Source organism: Glandiceps talaboti, chromosome 5 (genome assembly GCF_964340395.1).
Source record: "Glandiceps talaboti chromosome 5, keGlaTala1.1, whole genome shotgun sequence".
Taxonomy (NCBI): Eukaryota; Metazoa; Hemichordata; class Enteropneusta; family Spengelidae; genus Glandiceps; species Glandiceps talaboti.
Window position 1 is genome coordinate 10,829,819 of NC_135553.1, and position 16,006 is coordinate 10,845,824.

Below are 16,006 nucleotides of genomic sequence, written 5' to 3' on the forward strand. Positions count from 1 at the left end.
ATGGGGGCCTTTGGCACCTTACAACCAAAGAAATGTAATTGTTAGTTGTGGTATGTGTGGGTCAATCTTTCTGCATAAATGTGTGTGTGTGTGTGCCTGCCTGCATGCAATGAAATGAATGTGTGTTGTATATATGTATGTATGTATGCATGTGTGTGTGTGTGTGTGTGTGTGTGTGTGTATGTGTGTGATGTATGTACGTATGTACGTATGTACGTACGTACGTATGTGTGTATGTATGTATGCGTGTATGTATGTATGTATATGTGTATGTACAATGTATGTATGTATGTGTGTGTATGTATGTATGTATGTATGTATGTATGTGTGTGTGTGTATGTATGTATGTATGTATGTATGTATGTGTGTGTATGTGTGTGTGTGTATGTATGTATGTATGTGTGTGTGTGTATGTATGTATGTATGTATGTGTGTGTGTGTGTGTGTGTATGTATGTATGTATGTATGTATGTATGTATGTATGTATGTATGTATGCATGTAGTATGTATGTATGTATGTATGTATGTATGTATATATGTATATATGTATGTATGTATATATGTATGTAAATGACTAGATGTTTCTGGAGTTGTTATTCCGCAGACAATGTTCATAACATACTGACAACCATGACCACCAACAACCAAATGGAAGTATGTTTAATATGCAAAGATAACATTTCTGGATGGGCAAGTGAATAACGATTCCACAATTGTATGCAAATGTCCCTAGCAACAACATGCCCATAGCAACAGTCAAATGATGGCGAGTATTGCAATATTAAAAAAACCAAACAGGGATAGGTAATTTCTATGTTATTCAGACTGTTAAAGTATGATTATGAAATGAGAAAGCATCACCAACATATACACTTACTTTTTTAAAAACATTTTTTAATTTTTAATCGACCAACAGACTGACCCATCGATGTAAGGCAGAATTATTAAAAGTATGGATGCCCTAATTGTTAGGTCAGTTCTGTTCTATTTGAATATTAGTTATTATTATTTTCATTTGTTAAAAGATAAAGCTATTACTGTTACACTTTTAAAACTTTGTGTGTGTGTGTGTGTGTGTGTGTGTGTGTAAGTGTGTGTGTGTGTGTGTGTATGTGTGTGTGTGTGTAGATACATTGGCATGTAAAACTTCTAACTTCTAACATAGTGTTATTTAGATGTTAAAGTGAGATGAGATGAGTTTATTATGTTTTAAAAGGAAGTTAAAATGCTTTACTCTAAACATTGGTAAAATATTCATGCCAATGCATGTCTTTTAGGCAATTATGAATCATCTGCTGGTATTCTCTCAGTTGTTGATATAAAACGAGATTCATCTATTTTTCAAGCCAGCCTTTCCACTTCCGTACTGTATATGTACACTACAGTTCATGTGTTATACATGAATGCTTGGTTTGATGATATATTCACTGATATCATACACACACACACATGATGTCATAGCCCAGCATTAGAAGTGTATTTCCCTATGCATTCCTTCCATAAACAGTTGGTAGTTTGGTTCTGTAGAATAAAAAAATTGTAAAGTCAAGTCAGAGATCATGCATGTAAGAAAGATGACTTTATAGAGGAGAATGGACCTATACCTATAGGTCAATGAGGTAATTACTTTGAAGTTACCATTAAAGAGATTCAAGGCTGTTTATAAGATGGTGAAAGTCATTTTAACAACTTTAGTTGGTATATGACTTCTTTCATTCATTCATTCATTCATTCATTCATTCATTTATTTGTTTATTCATTCATTCATTCATTCGTTTATTCATTCATTCATTCATTTATTCATCCAATCTTTCTCATTAATTAATTAATTAATTAATTAATTAATTAATTAATTCATGTATTTACTCATTAATCCCCTCTCATATACTAATTATATTATATTATATACATATACTTAAATTGTTTTTAAATTAGTATGCATCTTCCATGTTAAAACTGAACAAAAATAAGTACATAGTACCTTAGTGATAGCTTTAGACTACTATCATTAATCTTGCTAAAATATTTTAATAACAACTGGGGTAACTATGCCTACAAACTTGACAAGCAAAAGGACTTGATATCCTGAACAAAATAGAAAATGCATACCTGAATCTGGAAGAAGAATTCCTCTTCTCATTAAGAAGTTTAGGGTTACAAGAGCAGAATTAGGTTTGAAGTCACCACTAACAAGCTTTTCCATTATCTGTAGTGTATGAAATATGAATATGTTATTTATTATTAAATCATACCAGTATATTGATGGTGCAAATCTAGAGATCTGATTGGCTAGTATGGTTCAATACTGGTTTAATCTAGAAATCTGATTGGCTAGTATGGTTCAATACTGGTTTAATCTAGAAATCTGATTGGCTAGTATGGTTCAATACTGGTTTAATCTAGAAATCTGATTGGCTAGTATGGTTCAATACTGGTTTAATCTAGAAATCTGATTGGCTAGTATGGCTCAATACTGGTTTAATCTAGAAATCTGATTGGCTAGCATGGCTCAATACTGGTTTAATCTAGAGATCTGATTGGCTAGTATGGCTCAATACTGGTTTAATCTAGAGATCTGATTGGCTAGTATGGCTCAATACAGGTTTAATCTAGAGATCTGATTGGCTAGTATGGCTCAATACTGGTTTAATCTAGAGATCTGATTGGCTAGTATGGCTCAATACTGGTTTAATCTAGAGATCTGATTGGCTAGTATGGCTCAATACTGGTTTAATCTAGAGATCTGATTGGCTAGTATGGCTCAATACTGGTTTAATCTAGAAATCTGATTGGCTAGTATGGCTCAATACTGGTTTAATCTAGAAATCTGATTGGCTAGTATGGCTCAATACTGGTGTAATCTAGAGATCTGATTGGCTAGTATGGCTCAATACTGGTTTAATCTAGAGATCTGATTGGCTAGTATGGCTCAATACTGGTTTAATCTAGATCTGATTGGCTAGTATGGCTCAATACTGGTTTAATCTAGAAATCTGATTGGCTAGTATGGCTCAATACTGGTTTAATCTAGAAATCTGATTGGCTAGTATGGCTCAATACTGGTTTAATCTAGAGATCTGATTGGATAGTATGGCTCAATACTGGTTTAATCTAGAAATCTGATTGGCGAGTATGGCTCAATACTGGTTTAATCTAGAAATCTGATTGGCTAGTATGGCTCAATACTGGTTTAATCTAGAAATCTGATTGGCTAGTATGGCTCAATACTGGTTTAATCTAGAGATCTGATTGGATAGTATGGCTCAATACTGGTTTAATCTAGAAATCTGATTGGCTAGTATGGCTCAATACTGGTTTAATCTAGAAATCTGATTGGCTAGTATGGCTCAATACTGGTTTAATCTAGAAATCTGATTGGCTCGTATGGCTCAATACTGGTTTAATCTAGAAATCTGATTGGCTAGTATGGCTCAATACTGGTTTAATCTAGAAATCTGATTGGCTAGTATGGCTCAATACTGGTGTAATCTAGAGATCTGATTGGATAGTATGGCTCAATATTGGTTTAATCTAGAGATCTGATTGGATAGTCTGACTCAGTACTGGTTTAATCTAGAAATCTGATTGGCTAGTATGGTTTACTTGATTCAATAACAAGACATTGTTGGGGCAAATGTATGTTACAAGGACGAAACAACTAAGATGTTTATCCTAAAATTGTCACTGGCTGTTAAATCTCTTAAATTGGTTAGGAGTGGTACTCTAACAGGATTATACTGCGAATTTGATGTGTATGGAGGGTCCCCCCCTCCCCAAACAGCACTGCTAAACAATTCCCATATCACTCCATGTACTTATTAATTATCATTTTAATATATTAACTAGTGTCAATGGCATTGAAGCTCAACTGCATACCATGCAAGTATTTCTGTATGGTATGATAAATGGGATATCATTTTGACTTCAAGGTATTTACACACAGTTACAGACAGAGAGACAGAGAGACAGAGAGACAGACAGCTTAACACGAACCTTTATAGTTCAGTTGTGCTGAAAATATAACCCTGGTTTCTCACTAATTGCGTCATAGTGTAGTGTCTTTACCTGTTCAACAGTACAGAAGTGAAATTCACTCACTTCACCGTCACATATCTTGGGTTGAAAATCTACTGGTAATTCTAAATCATAGACAAAGTCTACTTCTGGACTGATTCCTCTTTCATCTACATAGCAACAACTGAAAAGGAAAAAAAAGTATATAACAAAAATGCCCTTTTTTTATATCCTGGCTTCTGTGGTGCTTATGCTTTGATAAGTTACCAACACAAATTACATTGTATGTCTTTGCATGAAACTTAATTGTCTCATTCCTGCCAACCATGTGCAAGCAAAAGCAACAGTGTTTTTTTCGCGGGTTGTATGTCTGCCACTTACCTGACAGTGCCTGTAGGGACTGCTGTCCTGGCAATGCACTCAGGAATACTTGCTTCCTCTCCACATTCTTGCACTAGACATTCAAGTATTGGCACACCTGCTGGGAGACCTCCTGCAGCCTTGTATGGGAAAGAGGCAGGTATGATGCAATTTATGTCATATATAATGCAAAATTTAATATTCATCATTAAAGTGAGCTGGGTTCCCATTCCTTTAACCCTATACCTCTGACCAAAACACAGTGAAACTTTTAGTCTACGATCCGATGAGAGTAAAGAAACTTTCAATCTTTCAATCTTTTATTCTTGATGTACAGGGATATTACAAGTAAATAGCCTTAGTATGTCAATACCTAGACAAAAAATTGATTTACTTCAATTGTTGACATGAAAAATGCTTCAAATTTATTTAATATGTTTCTAGTATCATGTAATGTTTGACTTCAAAATATGACTAACTAGAGATAACATGTTCATTGAAGATTGATACCAGAGTCCATGATCAAAATACCGGTACACAGCGCCATTTATCTTACAGTGAACAAAATAGACTGACACTTTGAAAGTGAAAGCTCTCAGCTTATTATAATGTGTGTTTTGGTTGAATTTCTAATTCACATAGTTATTGTAGTATTTTTTTTTTCTTCAAACAAAGACAAATTTATGCATGCAAAATTTATATTACATTTATCTTTGTTCAACTCTTATTAAATCATCTGATATTGATCAACTTGAATATGACTGTTTTATTGCCATATACATATAAATATATTTAAATATTATATATAAATATATAAATATATATATATATATATATATATAAAATGTATACATGTATATAATGTATACATGTATATACACATACATACACACACAGACACACACACATATATATACTTAAGCAATAACCCCCGCCGAAGGCGGGTATACACGAGATTTTGGTACAATATAGCACGAGCCGAATGGCGAGTGCTATATCGAGCGAATTGTACCAAATTTGAGTGTATACCCGCCTTCGGCGGGGGTTATTGCTATTATATTATATCAAAATATGTGTCTATTTCTTCTAAATGTGATTCTGTGGTTATTTATATGCCTGAAAAGGCGAATTCGCACATACAGAAAAAGATCGTCGGTAATAGATCGTCGGGAACGAGCATATTTTGATGAGTGGATATGTTCATGTCGCCCACACACACACACTGCATGAACACAAACCATACACTGCATTGCATTGCATTGATAAATTACTTTATTTACATCATATAATGCATAACGAAAACGCGTTGAAAACTAGCAACAAAGAAAACGGGGCAAGAGGTCAAAGAAAGTAACATGTTTGTTTGGATATTTGCATAAGTACAATACAATCTTGTACACTGCTAAAAATAGATGTCTCGGCGTTGAATCAGTTGAATCGGAGAAAGCTCGAGACAGTAAATCAGCTGGGTTTGATATATTACATATTGTTTATTTATTTATTTCCTAATAGTCAACCCCCCCCTCTCCCCCCCCCCCCCCCCCCCCCCCTTTGGTATCCACATTCAGCTTGTATGTACTATTCATATGCTAGTTTAGGGGCCCATTTTACCACTGCCAGCCGTTATTATCCAATCAGAATGGCACATACAGTAGCATGATATAATATAATGGTACATATACAATGAAATGTGTATTGATTTTGCATGCATTGAAAAGTTTACAAAAGCAACATAATAGCAGAAATAACATAGTGTAGAGGACTCCTAACTCAAGATTGCTGCGCTATCAGATAACTTAATTTACTTCATTAAGAGTGTGGACTGCAGTTGCGTAAAAGCTAAACAATGTGAGATTAGAACCTGATTAGAAACTTACAATATTATCCAGTTTTCCAGGGAAGGTCTGTTTCGTTGGTGATCTTCTTGCTATCCATAGACACAGTCCTTTATCTGGATGGTTACAGAAACCATTGATGTGAACTCCATATTGCATAATACCAAACAGACCTGACAGGAGACAATGATTATAATAAGTATAGCCTGTGATCACATCTTGGCTTAGAATTTGATTTTTTAAAAGAAAAAAAAATTAATTTCCAATTTTTGAAAACTTGTTGACAATCAGAATAATTACCACAAAATGAAATTACTTACAAAGAAATGTGGTGTAGTTTCTAACATAACTATGAAGCAAATTAACAAAATAAGTGCGTGTTTAGCATCCACATATACATCTTTGGAATTAGAAATATGAACCTACTTGCAGCTGATCTTTCTATCTCCATGAGGGGTGTACTTTTGAATGATTCTTGGACTCTGTAATTCTAGAAAACAAAGCAAGATCACTTTTTACAAAGAAATACAAAACAAGAGAAATAAACAGTAAACTTTTACCAATGTATCAACATGGAAAATTTCAACCATTTTTCTATATTTCCATCAGCTACCATGATTCAAAGGAAGGGTCCATTGAAATGTCTTTCATCCCATTTATATCACTACTCAACTCCCATCACTAGCACTACAGAGCATCAGAGGGCGTAATTTATCAAAAAGGTCTATTGACATGTTTTTCATCCATTTACATTACAGCCCTTCTGCATCACCAGAAGGTGTGTACATACATGATTCATTGGAAGGACCCATTAAAAAGTCTTTCACCCATTTATATCACTGTTCGACTCCCATCACTAGCACTACAGAGCCTCAGAGGGCATAATTTATCTACTGACATGTTTTTTATCCATTTACATTACAGCTCTACTGCATCACTAGAAAATGTGATTCAGTGATAAATTATAAGTCTTTTCATGACTGAGCAGACAACTATGAAAGTCAACATATATGTACATTATATTTGCATTGATGTAACAAAAGAAAAAGATTCTATTAATGTTTGTCAAGCTGGTCAACTCACCTCATTTCTCCAACCTTTCAAAGCAATAAATACACTTTGTTCTCGAAGAGTTTCAAGAACATGATGTACCTTGGCAGATCTTTCTTGATAAGTTCGCAGTTCAGGGGATAATGTTACAACTTTTTCTGTTATAAGAAAGACTTCGGGGAATTTCTTTAGCTGTGCTGTTACATCTGGTGATATTACCCCCACTTGTTGACCGTCTATATGGAAAGGTATGCACTGGTCTTTTACAGAACCTGCATAATATTTTTTTTATAGAAGTTATACATTCATTCATAAGTAACACTTTGTCTCTTAGAATGAGGTGCAACTAGCAAATCGCATATATTATGTAGTATAGATAAAAAGCCAATTTTCATTTTGGTCTGGTGAATCATTTAGTGTGTTAGGGCTTCTCATTTGCATTTTGTTCAGACTAGGCGTTTTTGACAAATAATTCTGATGGCAGTCTTTATCAACACTGGCAGTGACAGTAAGGCTACAAACCTGACATGTTACTGTTGACACAGTGAAAGGCAAGTTACTCCCCCCCCCCACTCCATTATGTATACATATACCTTTAGTTATGAAAAGTTTTGTATCTAAAATTTAACTGTATAAGGTCACAACAATCCTATACATTTCCTATCAAAATTCGAATTTATTGTGTACTAACTACTATGTAGACACACAATAGTACATTAAGCAATGAATGTATTGTATGCGATGAAAAAATGCACGAATGCGGTCAAGGTCATGCATAATCGCGTGTGTGAAATCCCACTGGAATCTGAAAGATCGACACATTATTGACAACAAAAAGTAACTCCCTGAACACTTCGCCAGCGCAGTTGTTTTTGAACGGTTTTCGATCATTAGATAGACCATACATTATTTAATAGATACAAATAGTTGTAATAATAGTTGTATTGTATATAGAATATGTGGGCGGACCGACAACTTGATACGAAAACGTAAACATTATTTAGCGACTGTTCAGAAACAACACGACGAGCCAAAAGTACTGCATTTCAATCACATATACAATCAGCATTTGAAAATACTATCTAACCTGGGAAATCAAAAGAATTGCACCATTTGACCACTTCCAACATATGTGTCGACCAGCTTCGTGAACTGCCATTTGCCATCTTGGTGTATGAATATGGAGCGGAATCCACGTCAAAAGTCGAACTCGTCAAGTGATAAGTCAGGTACGAATTCTGTCTGCTACTTCCGTTCATGGAACAGCGCCCTCAGTGTCAGGGTGATTTTTAGTCTGGCGTGCTAAGGGAGCGATCAGTTTTTACGGCCGGGGGGGGGGGCACCTTAATTTGGGACGCAAAGAAGGGGATGGGGGGGGGGGGGTCATCATTTTTACCAAGTGAATAAAGGAGGGGGTCACATTGTTTTCAACTAAACAAAATCACGAGCCACGCTCCTGTACTTAAATGTCCATACATTTGATACATTTAATATCATAACTAGGCCAAAGCCCCTAAGCTCGCACAGCTGGGTAGATTCATTTGTGAGTGGCTGCCTCACAATGATATCATAGATAGCACCCTTGGCATGGAGATTGCACATCGTACATCCTTGTGTAAAACCACCAAAAAACATCGCATAGCATATAGGACGTGCATGCGTACTAGTCATTGAGTCGCTATGCTGCCGCTTGCGGGCACTGTGCGAGCTCTTAAACAAAAAAATGTATGTGCATAAAATAAACTATAAACAAATAGCTATAAAATATACATTCAAATATAACATAAACTCTGTCTCTTGATACACCCAATACATATGGTATGGCGTCACAACTCTGCACCATGGCCACCTTTAAGCAACAGTTATTTGTTAGAAATGACTTCTCGCTATTGCATGCCATGAGTTGCATTGTGTCATCTTGTCACAGAATAAAGTACAGTGACCCTTATATCAAGCACTTAAAAACAGTCAGGGCTGGCATTATAATAACAAACAATAGAATTAATCTTCAATATGTATATTTTGGGAGCAATGTCAATCATATCCAAGTGGTTTGAAATACCCTACTTATACTTCTACGATTTCCCGTGGAACAGTTGCAAGTGCTATATACAATTTCACGATATAAGCTCAAATGATACACATACATGCTGCGAGGCATCCACGAATGCTGGTGTCTTGAAATCAATATGTATCATCTGATATCTAATGCGAGGCCCTACCCTGACGGACATATGTAAAATCAGATTGAGTATCAGGGTGTGGTTAACACCGTGCTCTTCTGTTCCCTTAGAACTGTCTGAGAACTATGAATGGAAGCAATACATTGCTTCACTACTAGCTTCGTGTGAGCCAATTTAATAATGGGTAAGTAGTTTTGTTATCAGTGATTGACAATGTAATTCATTTGGTTGCTCTTTGTCGATGAAACTACATTTGAAATATCTCTATCATATATATATTTAGGTAGAAACTTCCAAATCGAAAAGACGACATAAATTGAACAAGATGTTTTAGTTTAGTCATCTTTTACTCTATGAAATTAACGAATATGTCAATGTTTGGGACTTTCATGTTTTTAACAAACGACCTTTATAGTAGTCAGGTAGCCAATCCTGAAAAAAACACTCAAAAAGTAAGGAATAATTAACCTGACAAGATTGTATACACTCTTTTTAATTACCATGATAGCCGTTTAGTACAGGCATGAAAAAGTGCTGGCAGTTATGTTGCTCTCGCTAAATACCTTATATATCTATATATTGTACATTTACTACTTCACTTTTCACTACTTGAGCGAAAAGATACCATTTGGCTTATGGCTTCTATTCTAAGGGTTGATATCTATAAACAAGATAATATCTCAAAAACAATTTGATTAAAAATTTATGTACACTAGATTCAATTATTTTTTTTTAATTATAATAATAGTCTTGTGTTTATCATTCAGATTCATATATATATATGACTTGAAAAAATTGCCTTCTTATTTTGCAACTCTTGTTTAAAAAATGAACTGCAACTTTCATGAATTAATTGTGTCGTCGTGTATATTTTGGTCATTACTAGTGATAATAGGGTTTTGTTACTTTATGATATATTGATATCGAAAAAAATAATAATGAAAAATCCTCAAGCATTTGCCACAATGGAATATTTATTAAACAAGAGTAGATTTTATGTGCTTTCAAAGACGCAAAACCTTGGCAACATCACTTTTCTATTTACTCAGGTGTTTTAGAAAGTTAACATGTGTGTATTTGTATATCCTTTCGGGCAGTAAAGGTTTAAGCGCTTTGGTTCCCTGACAACCACGTCCGTTTTTAGAAATGGTGTTTGATTGATATTTTCAATGGATGTACAAGATGTGGCAAAACTGTTTAACCGAATTTTTTTTTATTTTAGCAAATAAATCATTATGCTTTACAAAACGTCATTATCAAATATAAAATTAGCATGCACCTCGAAAATAAAACTAACATTTAGTGTGCACCTCGAAAATAAAAGTTTTTAAACTTATGGTGTTACGTAGATCAAGATCAGGAGTTAAGATTTTTTGAATTTGAATTTGAATTTATTTGGCAATAAAATATAGTAAAAACGTACATTTAGGATATTATTATTTAGGATAACACAACAAAACATTTAAAACTTATTTCCATTGTGATCCTTGATTTCAAAAATTCAACATGGCGGTAGGCAAAGAACTCTGGTCACGTGATTGAAGCAAGATTAGTGTAAAATGGAAATGAAACATAAAAACATTGAAATGACTCCTGAAAAACAATACAACTACTGATGCAAATGCAAATGTTCAAAAATAGAGCTGAAAGCCTGAAATGATATGAAAATTTTGAAATCGCCGCCTAATACTACTGTCTTAACTGTAGCTTTGTGAAAATGGTAGGTCTCCTTGGCAACAACCCATGAACCCTCAAATTTCTTTTAATAATAATAAAGGACAAATGAAAACAAAACTTCCATACTACAATGTTTGGACAGCTTATAGGCTTTTTACCTTACTCAGCTGCGCATATACATATCATATATGTAATATGATATGATCTATGAGAATATGGGCATAGAAGGTAGAGTAAAGTGCAGACAACATGATATCTGCCTCCAGTCGATCATATAAACAAGAGTGCCCATCATGTTTAAAAAAAATAAGTATTAAAAGTAAAAGAGACGAAATCTTCATAGCAACTGAAACTGTTGGTTTTGTAGCAATGAAGCAGTGAGTAACACTTTTACAATTTCAAAGTAAACTTTCAGTGTTTTTGCGTGGATTTATGCAAGGTATGGGTCTTCATTGGGTAAAACATTCTGTAGAAATACTTGACATATTGGCATATCTTGTTTATATTAGTTAACTTAATACATATTCAAATCGTTGATCCAACAGGTAACTATATATGTAACTAAACGTAGTAATATGAAATTGTTTGGAATATGCATCGTATTTGTAGTCATGAGAAGTGTTGAGAGTGTTCAAATTAAAGGTAATTATCTGTTTCATATTTTATTAGGACATTCCTTAAATCATATTTCCAGCTCATCTTACTATATTTTTGTAAAGAAATTGAAAAAAATCGACAGCTGTAAAGCCATACCCGAGTCTCTCTCTCTCTCTCTCTCTCTCTCTCTCTCTCTCTCTCTCTCTCTCTCTCTCTCTCTCTCTCTCTCTCTCTCTCTCTCTCTCTCTCTCTCTCCCTCTCCCTCTCTCTCTCTCTCTCTCTCTCTCTCTCTCTCTCTCTCTCTCTCTCTCTCTCTCTCTCTCTCTCTCTCTCTCTCTCTCTCTCTCTCTCTCTCTCTCTCTCTCTGGCTGTCTGTCTGTTACACCATGACGGTCATGGCCATGTTTTAATTATAGTAAACTCAATTGCAGAAGACATTACTAGTATTCTTCTTTCCCTCAACTGATATAGGTTCACGTTGCTGGGTAGCACCGAAGAAAAGAACACCATGTCCTGTGTCTGCATTCACACAACAGAGATGTGAATTATCGAACTGCTGCTGGGATATTAGACAACAAGTGTGCTACGTAAAGTCGAAAATAGGTAATGATAACACAATTGCACAGATACGCTTCACTACTATTGATTTTTAGGTCTTGCATGCGTCAACTGTACAGCTTAAATCTACAGGTATTTCCAACAATCAGTGTTTGTCTACGTCAATCAAAACAAAGTAATATAGGTCTACAGCTTGTTTCAAGTTACTTTTACCGGTTACCTGTTCTGTTTGATACAATCGATCATGCAGAAACCAATACACGTGAGACACTGCACATCGCAGTTTCTTGTTACATTTTGATGTTGTGAAATAAAACGTAGCATATACAGTTTTTATAATGGTTTCTGCATGTGGTTGTATCAAACACAGCTGGTGAACCGTAACTTGAAACGGGCTATACTAGTGTAGGTTACCTGAGCTGTGTTAGCGCCCTAGGCCCTGGGTGCTTTGAATGGAATCTTTTCTCAAAGGGGTGGGGGCTCTCTAACCCACAACCCCCTTCCCATATTGCAGGGGTTGAAATTTGGATCTCCTTTGTTACGTGTTTTACATTCTAGTTTGTCAGCTTATGTTTTATTTGTAACGATTTTCTATTTTTGTTGCTTGCTTGTTAAACTGTTGCCACTTTAAATTTGCGACTTCCATTATATTTGTACGCATCACAGAATGTTGCACTTTGTAAGTGTATTACCTGGTGTGAGATAGTAATGAAGATGTGCAATGAAGACGTTTCTGTGGATGAAAATGATGTCCTTGCCAAAAAGCTATTAAAATGTAGAGATACTGTAGTGAATTGCATCTATTTGCATTATGAACAAACTGGTCAGTGAAATGGCAATACACATGCATGGTCACTACGACACTTATACATTCCTCGGCTGAACGAGGGTAATAGTGGGAAATATTTATGGTTTGTTACAGATGTATACAATATTGCTTACAAATCAAAATTTATATCAACAAACCGTTTACATTCATTCAATGATGGAAGGATAGCAGCGCCTTCAGAGATACCTTCCGATGTCAATTCAGACCATAAATTAGCGGAGCTGTTGCCGTTCGCTGAAGTTGCTTTTCAAAGTCGAGATCTAGAATCACACCACGCGACATGGACACCATTTTCATATCTGAAGTATTGCACGTATCCATTTCAGCTTCGGCCGAAGCTACATGACATACTCATAATCTTCGCCAAGCCTATTGTAATCCACAGCATAAGGATTCTAATGGAAAAACAAGGCGGTTAGTAAAGTGCATAAATATTTTTTTTTTAAATGTATGCAAATATGCCTAGCAACAAGACAGGGGCCACAGTAACAGCCAAATTATGATGTGTATTGCAAAGGTGAAACCTGGGATGGGTAGAAAAGTGAATACAGATTCCAAAAATGCAAGCAAAATATGCCTAGCAACAAGACCACGCCAATAGCAACAGCCAAATTCATTTGTGCTACAACACCATTGGTGCTATTTTCTATACTCCTGATCTAATACTGGGGAAAAAGTAATAATAATTAACTGACCTATCCATTTTTCATAAACTGCCAGGTTTGGGATCATGTATGCTCATTATATGCATGCATTTGAATGCAAATATCACGGCAAATACGCGATAACTTATGAAGCTTTAGAACGTTATCTATCTGGTTGGCCCTATTATGATATCGGACCATTTTTCATGTGAATATCTCGAAAATCACTCGTAAGGAAACACTCCCTCATTCATTGTCGACATAAACTAATTTTCACCATCTTAGCTTTGCCGGAGAGATAAATTGTATTTCCGATAGACCTCGTTCTTCATTTAAAAAAAACAAACTTGCTTGCTTTTGTACAGCGAATCGTATGTTTGGAGTGCAGCATTTGGTGTTTATAAAACACGCTACTGCTATTTGCTGGGAACGTTTGCTTGATATACCCATGCTACCCTTGGTCTATGATGATTCATTTACAACACAAACCGATGAGGGAGAATTGGTGTGGCTACAAACATTTCCATGGTATGATACCCATATATCACTGGAATTAGTGATGTCATTTGAAATGTTGTTTACTGTCGATATATTGGAAATAGAAGTTTATACATCGTACGGTAAATATTCACAATAAATACATCAGTTATATATTGTAATGTCCATTATATTGCATTTATATGTATGTATGTATGTATGTATGTATGTATGTATGTATGTATGTACGTACGTACGTACGTACGTACGTACGTACGTGTGTGTGTGTGTGTATCATACTATGTATGTATGTATGTATGTATGTATGTATGTATGTATGTATGGATGGATGGATGGATGGATGAATGCATGCATGCATGCATGCATGCATGTATGTGGTGCGGTGCATACATTTATGTATGGTAACGTTTCAATATATGGAGAAGCAACAGCTGTATGTCTTCAACTTAAAGTTCAACTTTCAATCAGATTTGGTTAGAATTTCGAAAATATCAATGATATTCATACTTATGACTAGGCATTGACGGTAAAATACAAATAGCTTGACAAAAGCAAAACATAATATGCATTTATAATAAATTTGGAATATTTATCAGTCAGCTAACTATATGGATAATCATGGCATTTCAGGTGGTACTGGTGAATGTTATTGGAGAGAAACTGGCGAAGATTATCGTGGAACTGTCAATATTACCAACGATGGAGATGAATGCGTTAACTGGGAATCAGTTCCAGATGAGTTGCTTGGACTGACGAATTCAGAAAAGGAAGTGTATCGAACGATTGGTCAATTCGATGACAATTTCTGTCGCTTCGGTAAAGTTTGTTTTACGAAAAGTGGCAGGGCTGAAAACTGTGATATCGGTTTCCCAGGTGAACATTGCCGTAAGTAGTCCTAGCTTTGGTCATCGAACAATGCATGATCAATTTGCATAATTGTGTAATTTTGAAGGGGGTGGGGTAGGGGTGGTCGGGTGGGCTATCGAAACAAATAGACTAAAGGACTCCTAAATGTGTATATACATATTCAGAAAACCAATGAGAGCTCCGCTGAGAAAGTGATAACGCATTTGTAGAAATAAAAACATTATTTGTGATGAATTAAAAGTGTGTTACAATACACCGCTCTATACCTCTTTGTCTTTATGTTTTTAATACGTTTTATGAATAATGTTACTATCTTTTTAATTCTTGTTGTCTCCTTTTCTTTCATGGCATGTCAATGAATATGCTCATTTAAATTATTCATTTTGCTAAAATAACTTGCCACGTTTAAACTCATATTTGATTGCTTATAGAGACAGAAGTATATGGGATATATGGATAGCGTGGATGCATTTACACTTCCCTTGTCCCATTTCTGTACTACTACTAATTAACATAGCATTTTGCATCGTCAAAGTTTATTGAACACAATTCTTTCAAATCGTCCATGTGTGTACAATATAGAAATAAATAGACGCCCGGTTGACTAGCCCATTGTTGGTTGTTCTAATTATGAAGGGAAAAAGTGGATTGTTTATTTTCGAGGTTTAAACATGTGCTTACGATTCATCCTAGTATATATGATGGTTGTTAATTGAAATCCAGTACTGCGAACCGGAATATAAAATATACATTTATGTTCACAAAACGTGAGAGACTAGTCAACCTAAATATTAAGCATAGTGTAATGTATACACGTCTGGACAAGTACTTTCCAGTTATACAGTGTACATAATAACTCTGTTATGTTATGGTAATAATCAAATAAATAAATAT

At 35.1% G+C, this 16,006-nt stretch overlaps 1 protein-coding gene across 1 annotated transcript; it reads right to left on the minus strand.

Annotated features, from left to right (window-relative positions):
- Positions 1-1,392: 1,392 nt before the first annotated feature.
- Positions 1,393-8,509, minus strand: LOC144435876 (uncharacterized). The gene is made up of 8 exons (XM_078124515.1): positions 8,347-8,509; positions 7,293-7,531; positions 6,636-6,699; positions 6,252-6,382; positions 4,396-4,514; positions 4,066-4,198; positions 2,110-2,206; positions 1,393-1,521 (listed from the first exon to the last, which is right to left on the minus strand). The coding sequence occupies exons 1-8, from the start codon at positions 8,423-8,425 to the stop codon at positions 1,469-1,471; spliced, it is 915 nt and encodes a 304-aa protein (XP_077980641.1). The 5' UTR covers positions 8,426-8,509; the 3' UTR covers positions 1,393-1,468.
- Positions 8,510-16,006: the final 7,497 nt, after the last annotated feature.